We start from the raw sequence: 12026 nt of genomic DNA, 5'->3' as shown, positions 1-12026 counted from the left end.
ACTCCCTCCCTATATACATCCTTTCTTAAATACGGGGACCAAAACTGTACTCGGCACTCCAGGTGCGGCCTCATCAACACCTCTGTACAGTTGTAACAAGTCTTTTTTTTAAACTCCAATCCCCTAGCAATACAGGCCAAAATTCCATTTGCTGTCTTAATTACCAGCTGCACCTGTATGCTAACTTTCTGTCATGCACAAGAACACCCAGACCCCTCTGCTGCACATTTTGGAGCATCTCTCCATTTAAATAATAGGAAGAATCAAAAGGCAGACTATAAAAGTGTATGACCTCACTTTCCTACTCAATAACTGAAGTGTTGTTGTGTATTTTATGCCACAGGCATGACACTAATTTGTGTGTATAGGAGTTTTACTTACAAGAGCTTTTTTTAAATGTCTGCTCCATGCTTACAGCACTTAGTCCACAAACTGTGGAAGTTGATGAAAGCAGAGTAAAATAAACACGCAGGCTTAATTAATCAAGCACAGTAGGCATCAATAGTAAACAGACAAACTTTATTAAACACACAATAGGAACACGGGAGCAGGAGTAGGCCATTCAGCCTGCTGAGCCTATTCCACCATTCAATTAGATCATGGCTGATCATCTACCTTAACTTTACCATGTTATCCCCATATCCTTTGATGTCGTTAGACTCCAGAAATCTATCTTTGTTTTGAACATGCTCAATGATTGAGCTTTTATGGTCCTCTGAGGAAGAGAATTCCAAAGATTCACCACCCTCTGAGTGAAGAAATTCCTCCTCATCCCAGTCTTAAATTGCCTACCCCTTATCCTGAGATGTCCCCTGGTTTTAGATTCACCAGCCAGGGGAAACATCTTGTCTATCTCCTCCTGTCATGCCCTGAAAGAATTTTGTATGTTTCAATGAGGTCACCCTTCATTCTTCAGGGAATACAAACTGTCTGCTTGATCTCTCCTCATAAGACAGTCCCGCCATCCCAAGGATCAATCTGATGAACCTCCATTGCACTCTATGGAAAGCATAAGCAGGCTAAAACTCTACACCATACTCCAGGTGATGTCGCATCAAGGCTCTATACAAATGCAAGACATCTTTTCACTCCTGTATGCAAATCCCCTCATGAAGGCCAACATACCATTTGCCTTCGTAATTGCTTGCTGCATCAGTATGCTAGCTTTTAGTGACTCGTGAACAAGAACACCCAGGTCCCTTTGGACGCCCATACTTCCCAAATCCCCTTCATTATAAGAAATATTTTGCTTTTTGTTTTCTGCGAAAGTAAATAACTTCACACTTATTCACATTATATTCAACTTGCCATGTTCTAGCCCATTTACTTAGTCTTGCATCTTCCTCACAACTTACATTCCCACCCAGTTTGGTGTCATCAGCAAATTTGGAAATATTACAATTGGCTCCCACATCCAAATCATTTTTATATAGATTGTGAATAACTGGACCTAGCACTGATTCTTGTGGTACCCCACTAATAACAGCCTGCCATCCTGAGAATAATCCATTTATTCCTACTTTCTTTTTGTCTGTTAATCAATTCTCAATCCATACTAGTATGTTTTTCCCAACCCCACGCACTCAAATTTTATTTACTAACCTCCTGTGTGGGACCTTATCAAAAGCCTTCTGAAATTCCAAATACACCACATCCACTGATTCTGCTTTATCTATGCTACGAGTAACATCAAAAAGCTCCAAGTTTGTCAAATATGATTTTTCCTTTCATAAATCCATGTGGACTCTGCCCAATGTTATCGTTCTTTTCTAAATGTCCAGTTATCACATCCTTTATAATAGATTTTAGCATTTTCCCTACTGTTGACATCAAACTAATAAATAGTTTTATAGTTCTCCATTTTCCCTTTTTTCCTCCCTTCTTAAATAGTGGAGGTACATTCTGCAGTATCTTTCCAGAATCTATAGAATTTTGAAAGATAACCACCAATGCATCCACTAACTCTCTAGCTGCCACCTTCAACACTCTGGGATGAAGCTTTTGTGGTCCAGGGGATTTGTCAACCTTCAATCTAGTTAACTTTTCAAGTACTACCTCTTTACTAATAGTAATTTCTTTCAGTTCCTCAGTTTCACAAGTCCCTTGGTCGCCGAGTATTTCTGGGAGATTTTCTATCTCTCCTTCTGTGAAGAGAGATGCAAAGTAACTGTTTAGTCTCCCCCATTTCCCTGTTCTCCATTATAAATTCTCCTGTCCCCACTTGTAATGGGCCTACATTTGTCCTTGTTAATCTTTTCCTTTCACATACCTAAAAGCTTTTATAGTCCGTCCTTATGTTCCTTGCTAGTTTGCATTCATATTCTCTTTTTCTTAATTTGTTTCTTGGTCCTCCTTTTGCTGGGTTCTAACTTGCTCCCAATCCTCAGGCTTACTACTTATTTTCTGGCTTTTAATAATTGGAAACTACAATAATTAGCCATGTTTTAATTTTCAGATATAAATCTATGATTTATGTAACTGCCTCCTTTTATCCTGTAGAATGAAACCCCTTGATTGTCCCTTGTTGTAAGTGATGGGTGATCTTTGATCATAACCATTTTGGTTTCAGTAAATGATACAATGAGGCAAATTGACATCAGCTTCACATTTAACTCGCATCATATAAACCTACTTTTGTGTGTTTGCATTCAAAATTGTTACCCAAGAGATAAATGGCAGATGTCACTGGCTACAGTGAAATACTGGGTTAGAACACATGCCCATAAGGGAACCCACCCAAGTTTTCTATTCATAATGAGACTTGCTGTTACACCCTGGGCACATGAGGTATTTTGTCGACAATTCAGGCAACTTTTACATGTGTATTTGAACATCATCTGGTGATTAAGACTGTGAAATCATGCATGTGGGAAAGAAGGCTGACTTTGAACCTAGAGTGCCCACAACTGGGGTTTTTCCTTGTCTCCTTTCTAGATCTGTTGTAGACTCATCAATTGCCATGATTATTCAACAATTCCATTATCACAGCACAGAAATAAAACATGGCAGATGATGAAAATCTGAAATTTAAAAAATGCAGCAAATAGCAGGTCTGACAGCATCTGTAAAAGGAGAAAACGTTTTGAAGCTTAGAATAGATCATCTTTTGACCTTGATGGAAGGTCATTGACTTGAAAAATTAACACTCTTTCTCCTCTCGCTCCTCCAAATGCTGCCAGAGCTGCTTAGTGTTTACAGTATTTTGTATTTATTTCTGTATCATATGACTAAGAATGGTAAAAAGGTAAACTAGATGAACCTTTTTTGTCTGGTAATTCCTCTGTTATATTTTTTAATATATATAAATTGAATTCGGTTTTCTTGTGTCCTCTGAGAACATACTAGTGAAGTAGAGCATTTCTAATACCTAAAAATTGAAAACTTGCATAGCTTCAACCAATTTATTAGATGGCTAGTTTATTCATGGTGGTTAATCACGTTTAAATACAATGAGTACTCTGAATAGTGGGGGAATGAGAATTTCCCACCAAAAATGACCAGATTGTACTGATGAGGATGATTTGCTTGTTACCAGTGATTGGCTTTCACTCATTTTAGAGGAACATTTTTAATAAAGCTATCTTAATCACTCTCAGAAGATAAATGCCCATCCAATGGGGAAGAATTGGTTTTCATGCTCAGAGTTGCAAAATTATTAATACTTTAAATAGAGTTTTTCCTAACAATTAACTAATCTCCGTGTTTTTGAATGAGATCTTTCTCTTGTTGAAGCCTCACTCTTTCCCTGCTCTATGCAATAAACCTGCTTTAGCTTCTGAACATCTATTCTTATTTTCTCTGTTCTATCTTTTGCACTAGACAGAATGAAAGGTTTGCATATTTATGTTGTGCCGTTCACAACCTTGACATCCCAAAGCGATTTACAAACAATATAGTCATTCTTGTAATGTAAGAAATGTGACAGCCAATTTAGGCACAGCAAACTCCCACAAACAAAAACATTATAATGTGTTTTCTTTACTGATGTTAGTTGAGGGAAAAATATTAACCAGGGCAAAGAGGGGAAAACTCCCCTGCTCTGAGTGGTGTAATGGATTTTTTTTACCTTGAACCTAAAGACTTGCTTTTGAACTTAACTCAGCAAAAGACAGAGACCTTTATATAAAAAAAAAACGCTTAGTCTGAAGAACTAAAATACCAGATTAATTTTTCAGCATCTTCCAATTGTAAATCTAATCCCCTTTAAGTGATTGGCCTGTTTTGCATTAGCTGATAACCCTTTTGATAAAAGACAATACTAACATTGTCTGATTGCGGTCTTCCTTTTGTTACCAAAGCAAATGCTGATTAATTTTAATAATATATGCCTCTGGTATGGTTGCTATGGAGATTTGGATCCAAGTTTGACCTTCTGTTTCCGGGGACTGCAGTGAAATTTGATAATTTATTTTGACTGCTGACTGGATCCACGTTTTATTAACAAAGTAGCAAATCACATTTTAATCCTATTGACTTGGTGGAATTGTGTAGGTAACGTCTGTCTTTTCCTTTTATCCCCACCCTGCACCTGCCAGTTCAATGAGGAATACCTGAAGAAGATCCCAGCATGCGACTTGCCCCGTGTGATTGTAGTTTGTGATGGTTCATGTGGCGGCTCGAGCTCTGTGCTTGGAGTCAGCTCAGACTACATTGTGGAGTCCTGCAATGCTTATGGTGCTAATGCAGCCATAGAAAGAGCAGACCAACGACAGGTACAATTTTAATTTCCTTGTGATTTATTTTCAGCTAGCTTTTATATTGGCTTCTTTCCCCACGCTATCCCCCACACATAGCAGATGAAGATTCCCCTTCACAAAGACACCACCACTTATTCTTTTGGTCACTATCTAATGCAGTGGGTCTCCCATGGCATTGCTCAATGAGTCAGTATACTATCAATAAAGTGTAAAGTGTGATGGTGCGAGGGCTGCAGAAAGTAAATGGGACACTTGGGTGATCTATGGTCTACATTTCAACATATTCTAGACAAAACAACCCTGAACTAGCTCACGCTCCATCTTATCTGCCTCATCTTTAAATAAATTGAAGCTGTTTGGTTGCAAATGAGGTAGCATCTGCACACAAGGGCAAGTCCCGTCTCTCCTTTTTACTGTAGGAAAATGTCCCAAGGTAGCACACAGCACTATGCAGCCCAGCCAAATGGGAACATTGGAGCAGGAGTAGGCCTGCTCCTCTATTCAATAAGATCATGGCTGATCTGATTGTAGCCTCAACTCCACTTTCCTGTGTGCCCCATAACCATTGACTCCCTTGTCTATCAACAATTCATCCAACATGGCTTTGAAAATTCAATGAGCCAGCCTCCACTGCTTTCTGGGGAAGAGAATTCCACAGACTAATGACCCTCAGAAAAAAAATTCTCCTCCTCTCCTGTCTTAAAAGGGAGACACCTTATTCTTAGTGTGCCTCCTATTTCTAGTCTTCCCCCATAAAGGGAATCATCCTCCTTGTATCTGCCCTCTTATAGTCCCCTCAGGATCTTGTATGTTTCAATGAGATCACTTCTCATTCTTCTAAACTCCAATGGGTACAGGCCCAGTCTGTCCAACCTTTCTTCATAGGATAAAGCCCCACATCCCTGTAATGAATTGGATGCACCTTCTCTGGGGACTGTTTCTAATGCAAAACTGTACACATTACTCCAGATGTGGTCTCACCAATGCCCAGTACAATTTCCCTACTTTTTTAATCCACTCCCCTTGCAATAGACACCAACATTCCATTTGCCTTCCTACTCACTTGTTGTAACTGCATACTAACATCTTGTAATTCATGTACCAGGACATCCAGATCCCTCTGTACCACAGAGTTCTGCAATCTTTCTCCATTTTAAATAGTATACCGCTTTTCTATTCCTGCCAGAGTGGACAACCTCACATTTTTCCACATTATACTCCATGTGCCATTTTTTTTGCCCAATCACTTAACCTTTCTATATTCCTCTGTAGACCCTTAAGCACCTCTTAAATTTATTTTCCTATCCATCTGGGTGTCATCCAGCAAATTTAGCTGCCATATATTTAGATCAGGAAGTCCTGACTCATAGAACTGCCAGCCAATTGGAGGCCAGCTCCTCTGCAGTACTGGCAGCAACACGAGACAGTGACCAAGAAAGAGACATTCAGCGATGAATTCTGACCAGCAAATAAGTCTGGGATCTCACCGGGGCCAGGCTGGCAACCCCCAGAAAGGGCAGTGGAGCGTGTTGGACAAGGCAGGGGGCTGGGTGGACATGGAGGGAAAGCTGTCGTGGGAGGAGGGTGGCAATGGGACACAGAAGGCATTCCTGCTTTTCTCACTGGCCAGCAGCCCTCTGAGGCAAACCTGAAAGCCAGGCTGAATGTTTGGTGCAGGCCTGTCCTCGCGCTTGATAAATCTGAGCACTGCTTGGATGAGATTCTTAGATGGGCTTTAATTGCCCACTTACAGCCCCCATATGGGCCACAGGCAGTGTAGGCTCACTGACACCTCCCCCCACCACCCATAAAATGGTCGTGGATGTAATGGGTAGGTGTGCCCACCAATGGCATGGTGCCTCTTTTATGGGTCCACCCAGCCATTTGCCTGCCAGTCAGTGGTCTCAGTTCTAACACCTTCTGTGTGAAAATTGGTTGCATTTCCTACCTTACAAGAATGGTTATAATTGTAACAAGTACTCTCTGGTTGTGACTCACTTTGGGGATATGTTGAGGTTGTGAGAGTTGCTATCTAAATACGATTCTTAACTATGTCAATTATTTTTGATGCTTCAGTTCATTACATTATTGTCAAACAAGTGTTCTTGATAAAGCAACGTATCAAATAATAATTTCATGAGTTAGCATAATGGTTAGCATTTCCTCATTCGTGAACATGTGGTGCCTTGTGGCCGTTTTATGTTGAATTACGGTGAGCAGTGAATGGTGGCCAAGCTGAAAACTGATCTAATTATCCTTTCTAATTTTGCTTTCGGGTGGGCTCAGATCCTTTATTGAGGGATAAGCTGGGTAAGTAGGATGGTAGTTCTGAGCTGGTTCTTATCTGTGGACCCTAGGCATGGTACCTGATTACTAGATGGACTGTAGTCATACTCTGGTACTTGCTTGACACTTGTTAGCACCACTTCTAACCAGGTTAGAGTAAGCCTGTTGTTCCTGAGCATTGTGTTTCAATGTGTCTCTCTTGAAAGTCCAACTCGTGACTGTCAGTGATAGGTCATAAATTAGCAAATCCCACCAGTTAACCCTATATACTACAGTAGTCTGTAGTATGCATTCCTTTTAATCACACCTATCGGAATTTTCAAAATGTTGAGCTCTGGCACATTTTCTTAATGTTACTGGGCTATCAGGAGTGGAATAGGAATAATTGGATAGCTCTTTCAAAACAGCTGATGCAAATGGGTAGGGCTGAATGGCCTCTTGTCTGGTTTCAATCAATGCTGGCAAGAGGGAAACAGAATTTGCACTTGGCTTTTGGCATGTAAATGACGTGAAATCAAAGGTCGACAAAACGCATGAGCCACTGCACTTTATTTTCATGCTTCTCTCATAATTCTTGATCTATGAAATTTATTTTAGCAACTTTGAAATATTCCAGAACACACAACACTACCTAGGTTCCTCGATTTAATCTGATGTTTTGAAAGTTGCTGTGGGAAATAATATTATCTAGTTGTGTGGAGGGGGAAGGAAAGGAGATGTTCTATATCCAGTAACCTTAGTCAAATCAAAATAATTTAATTTAGATCCATTAATAAAAATACGGATGTGGTCATAATTTTAAATGTTTTTCTCCTGTAATTAGTTATAAGAGAAAAACAATGAGCTTTGGACTTTTATCAATCCTGTGTCTCCACATATATATTTTGTTTGGTTATTTCTGTTTAGTGTAAAAAGACAGTGCATTGAAATCAGGATTTATCTCAAAGCATGTACTTATGTCCAGTCTTCGCTCTTGTGGAACTGTCTTTCTGAGGGTGCTGTCTAGGTCCTTGTAACTTGCCTCGCAAGGTGGCATCTCTCACTGTTTCAAGTATACATGGGGAAAAATGTTCCCATCGGCGAGCAGGGGCGGGGCCCGCTCACCATGTAAAATGATGCAGGATGATGTTGGGTGGAACTCCCGATGTCATCCCATGTCATTTCCATTTTCAGGTCAGCGGGGGTGCAGTCGAGTTAGCTGCACACCCATCAACCTGTCAATGACCTGTTGAGGCCATTGAAAAAGTAACTAACGTTAATGGACCTGCCCGTCCAACCTTAAGGTTGGTGGGCAGGCCGGGAGCCCTGGCGGGCTTCAGAAAAAGCATGAAACCTCATCCATGGGCAGGATGAGGTTTCATGAGGGTTTTTAAATTTTTAATAAAGGTTTCAGTAAAAGTTATGGACATGTCACATGAGGGGACATGTCAGGGAAATCTTTCTCATTTGTGTAACAATTTTTAATTTGGAGCCAATCTCCCTGAGGCAGCACTTCACCTCTGGGAGATCAGTGTGCGTGAAAGAGTGCACTCTTGGGGGAATTTTCCACCCCCCCTACCCAGCCTGTACAGGGAGTGCATAGTGCTTCCTGGCGGATGTCACACTGGGCGGGCCTTAACTGGCCCACCCACGGCACAGCCGATTGGAGGTGGTCCCACACTCCCCCACCCCACCCCCAATGAGGGGGGGAAATTTTTCCCATAATCTGTCTGCATTGTAATAATCTTCAGCCTTAGATACTTACAATTTATTGTTATATTACTGATTGAGTGTGGCTGTAATGATACGCTGTATACTTAAGAAGCCCACAGGCCACTTGTTTTTCGATCGTGAAGTGAGAGGAAGGGAGCAAGCATAGAGGCTGATCATGGTGACAGTGTAAAGAGATAATTGGGTGCCCTGTCTATAGAGAGAAGAATTGATGGATAGGTTGAGAGAACGGTTATTGGGCTGGACCTGTGAACATGTTTGTTGGGCTTAAAGGACTTAATTCCTACTAAGAAAGTTTGCTTGATTGCCCATGGGAAAATTTCAATTTGGGAAAAATAAAACAAAAGTCCTATCATGTAAGTACTGACTTCATGCAAAATCCAGCAAAGGCAAGACCAAACTACAAACTGTGCATAAACATATGAAATAAAGCTATAATCCAGTGAGTAGAACAGGAGGAACTGTTTGAGGGACAAACCAAAATATCAAGGAATTATCATATTTTTCCTAATATTATTGAGATATTGTAAATCAGCTTGTGTGTGGGGGGTTTCTGTGGGTGTGGGGAGGGTGGGGATGTGGCTAATTTAATTAAACTAGAGATGGGCATACTGCAAGGTTTAAATTATCAAAGAAGTGAGGTGTAAAACAGGCATTTGAAATGGAGATGAATAGAGCTAGTGTGTGAATGAAATTTGCATTTAGGTAAGTGAGAAAGGTATTTGATTTTCAAAGGAATGTGATAAGACTTTTACAGCTGGCAAGATAAGTAAGGCAAAGTTATTAGCTTGATTTCCACCACCACCCCCCCCCCCCCACCCCCAAAAAGTGCTGGCCATAATGATAACATGAAAGATTTTATATTCTGGGAAAAGTAACTTCTAAAGACGAGTGGAAATGTGATTTACAAATCAAAAATGATAAAATATAATTAAAGAAGGGTGGAAGGCTGTGTGAGGTGTGATCATGTGAGATCTGGAAATGTGACTGTGTGAAACAGGCTTGGGGTGGGAGGGGCCTGAAGAAGTTTGCTGTTCCAGTAACCAAAGTTGCACTAGAAGCCTTTGGAAATCCATGATCCAGTTAGTGCTTGTGGTTGAATTGCTGGGTGACTTTATACATTTGAAATCTATTTGGACTGTTCCCATAAAGTGGGTGTGTAGTTGTGAATCTAGTTAAGTAGAATTTTAGGAACTGTATGTGTAATCTTGTGTGCATTTAAGTTTTTTTTCTTAATGTTTTAATTTAATCTTTAAAATCTCAAAGTGGTAGTGGACTCATGGCCTCCGACTTCACTCAAGCCACCTTGGGATGAATACAAATTGCAAAATAGTTGTGAAAGCGTGGCTAAGTTTCCCTTGTGGATTTGGTCACACTAGCAATTACTACCTTCCATAATCACTAAAAGAAGGAAGTCTATTGGAACAATGAAGATGAATTATTTGGTTGAGCAAGTGTGTTTAATTAGTGTCAATACAAAGCCTTGCATATCACCAGGCTATTGTTGTTGGGTCAAATTGTTTTAAGGGGCCTTGCAGAGAGAAAACAGAAGGGAAAGTGTTGGAAAAAGGGCTTAGAGCAAGAGTTCCAGATAGTGGTATAATGAAGCAATGAGAGAGTCAGCAATACTGTTAATATAAATGTTCATTTAAATTTCACTCTACAGTTTCTCTATGCATGTTCCTCCTTTCTACCCTGCTCTCTAATCAGAAAATTGTGGGTTCGAGAACCTAAGTTCATGACCTTGGTTGACACTTCAATGCAATACTGGAAGAGGACATGTCCTTTGTTTGAAGTGAGGAAACTCTCGCTTTGGGTTCCCCTGAAGATTCAACTTCGAGAGATATAAGATCAGCTTCTAATGTACACTGACACCTAGCTGTATCTGTAACATTTTTGACCTCTTCATTGCCTCTGCCCAACATTTAGTCTTTAAGCAATAATTTATTCTAGCTAAATATGAAGAACAAAGCCATTGCCATCTTCCCCTACTGCAAATTCCATGCCCTTGCTTCCAGTTTCACTCCTTACCTGCCCATACAGCCAGCTAACTAGGGCTGAACCAGGTAGTTCAACAGAACCCCAAAGCTGTAAACAAAATTTCTAATGCCACATCCCCTCCATCACAAAGTCTTCCATCTCTGGCATATACTTTCCTCCTTCCCAATCTGCCACTGAAAGTGGTAACAATTGCCTAATGATCTCATCGATTTTACCATCCTCCAACTTCCACAAACCTTACCTCAACAAAAACTTGCACCATATTTTTTCCCACACCAAATCCTTGCCCATTATATGTGAATGTTGACCTATATTGGCTCTAAACTTGACCACTGGCTCAAAATTAAAGCCAAGGCAGGAATTTTAAATCCCACCCCCTACTTTTTTTGAATTTACTCCTGCCCTAAAACAACTTTTTTTTCCCCCTTCCCTGCAACTCCCATTCCTCTAATTCCAGCCTCTTGTGAAACACCCCCAGGTCCTTTCACCCCAGTATTGTTTGCCATGCCTTTGTGTGCCTAAATCTTGTGCCAGCAGGAACTGTCCCTATATATTAGCTGATCATCAACCCAAGAAACTGAATCAAGGTTCCCCACTGGGACAATGCAGCTGTGAGAAGAATTCTAGCCAAAATTTCTAACAGTGCATTGTTCTACCAGTACTGTGCTGAAACATCACTTCAGTTTATATTCTGCATTCCTGCTGTGGGGCTTGAAACCACAATCTCCTGATCCAGGGAATAGATAAATATTTGGCATACTTTTGTTTTAAACCATGAAGCTGAACAACTGACATCAATTGCATTAAAGGATTGCTATTTTCTTTGTTCTTAAACATTTCTGACACACATCTTATTGCCTACTGTTGCTCTGGGAAAGTGGTGGAGGGCCAACTGCTTGAAATGTTCTAACTCCATAGCTGACTAGGCCACTTTGGAGGGCATCAAGTGTTAACACCATAATGTGGACTGAAGTCACTTGTAGGCCTAGTCAGGTAGCAGTGGCAGGTTTCCTTTCCTACAGGGCATTAATGAGCCAAGTTGGATTTTCATGACGTTCAAACAATGCTCATCATTTTCTTCTGGCAGTTGTTGAGCGTGATGTTTTTTTTTGTGCCAATTGTATTCGTAAGTTGGAAGTAGTGCTGCTTTCTCTGAAGAAAAGTGTTTTACTGAACACCTTTTATTTCCACCAAGGCTGGGCTCTTTAAAATGGAATGCCCACTCCAGCTTTGAAGATGCATTTTCAAAAATATTTGCATGAACACAAGGTCTGTAGTAGCAAACCTGGTTTCTCAGGACTCTGACACGTGGATCACACTGCTCGTTTAGTT

At 40.5% G+C, this 12026-nt stretch overlaps 1 protein-coding gene across 2 annotated transcripts in view; it reads left to right on the top strand.

The window, feature by feature from the left end:
- si:dkey-234i14.6 overlaps positions 1-12026 on the top strand; it is a 137052-nt gene that overhangs the window by 46359 nt on the left and 78667 nt on the right. For both annotated transcript variants that reach the window (XM_041192130.1, XM_041192131.1), the window contains exon 2: positions 4536-4712. In XM_041192130.1, the coding sequence (XP_041048064.1) occupies positions 4536-4712 (177 nt within the window). The remainder of the gene's footprint in view (positions 1-4535; positions 4713-12026) is intronic.

The sequence above is a fragment of the Carcharodon carcharias genome, chromosome 7 (genome assembly GCF_017639515.1).
Source record: "Carcharodon carcharias isolate sCarCar2 chromosome 7, sCarCar2.pri, whole genome shotgun sequence".
In the NCBI taxonomy this organism is placed as follows: domain Eukaryota; kingdom Metazoa; phylum Chordata; class Chondrichthyes; order Lamniformes; family Lamnidae; genus Carcharodon; species Carcharodon carcharias.
The sequence above is the reverse complement of the archived record's forward strand: the minus strand, read 5'-3'. Positions and strand labels throughout refer to the sequence as shown.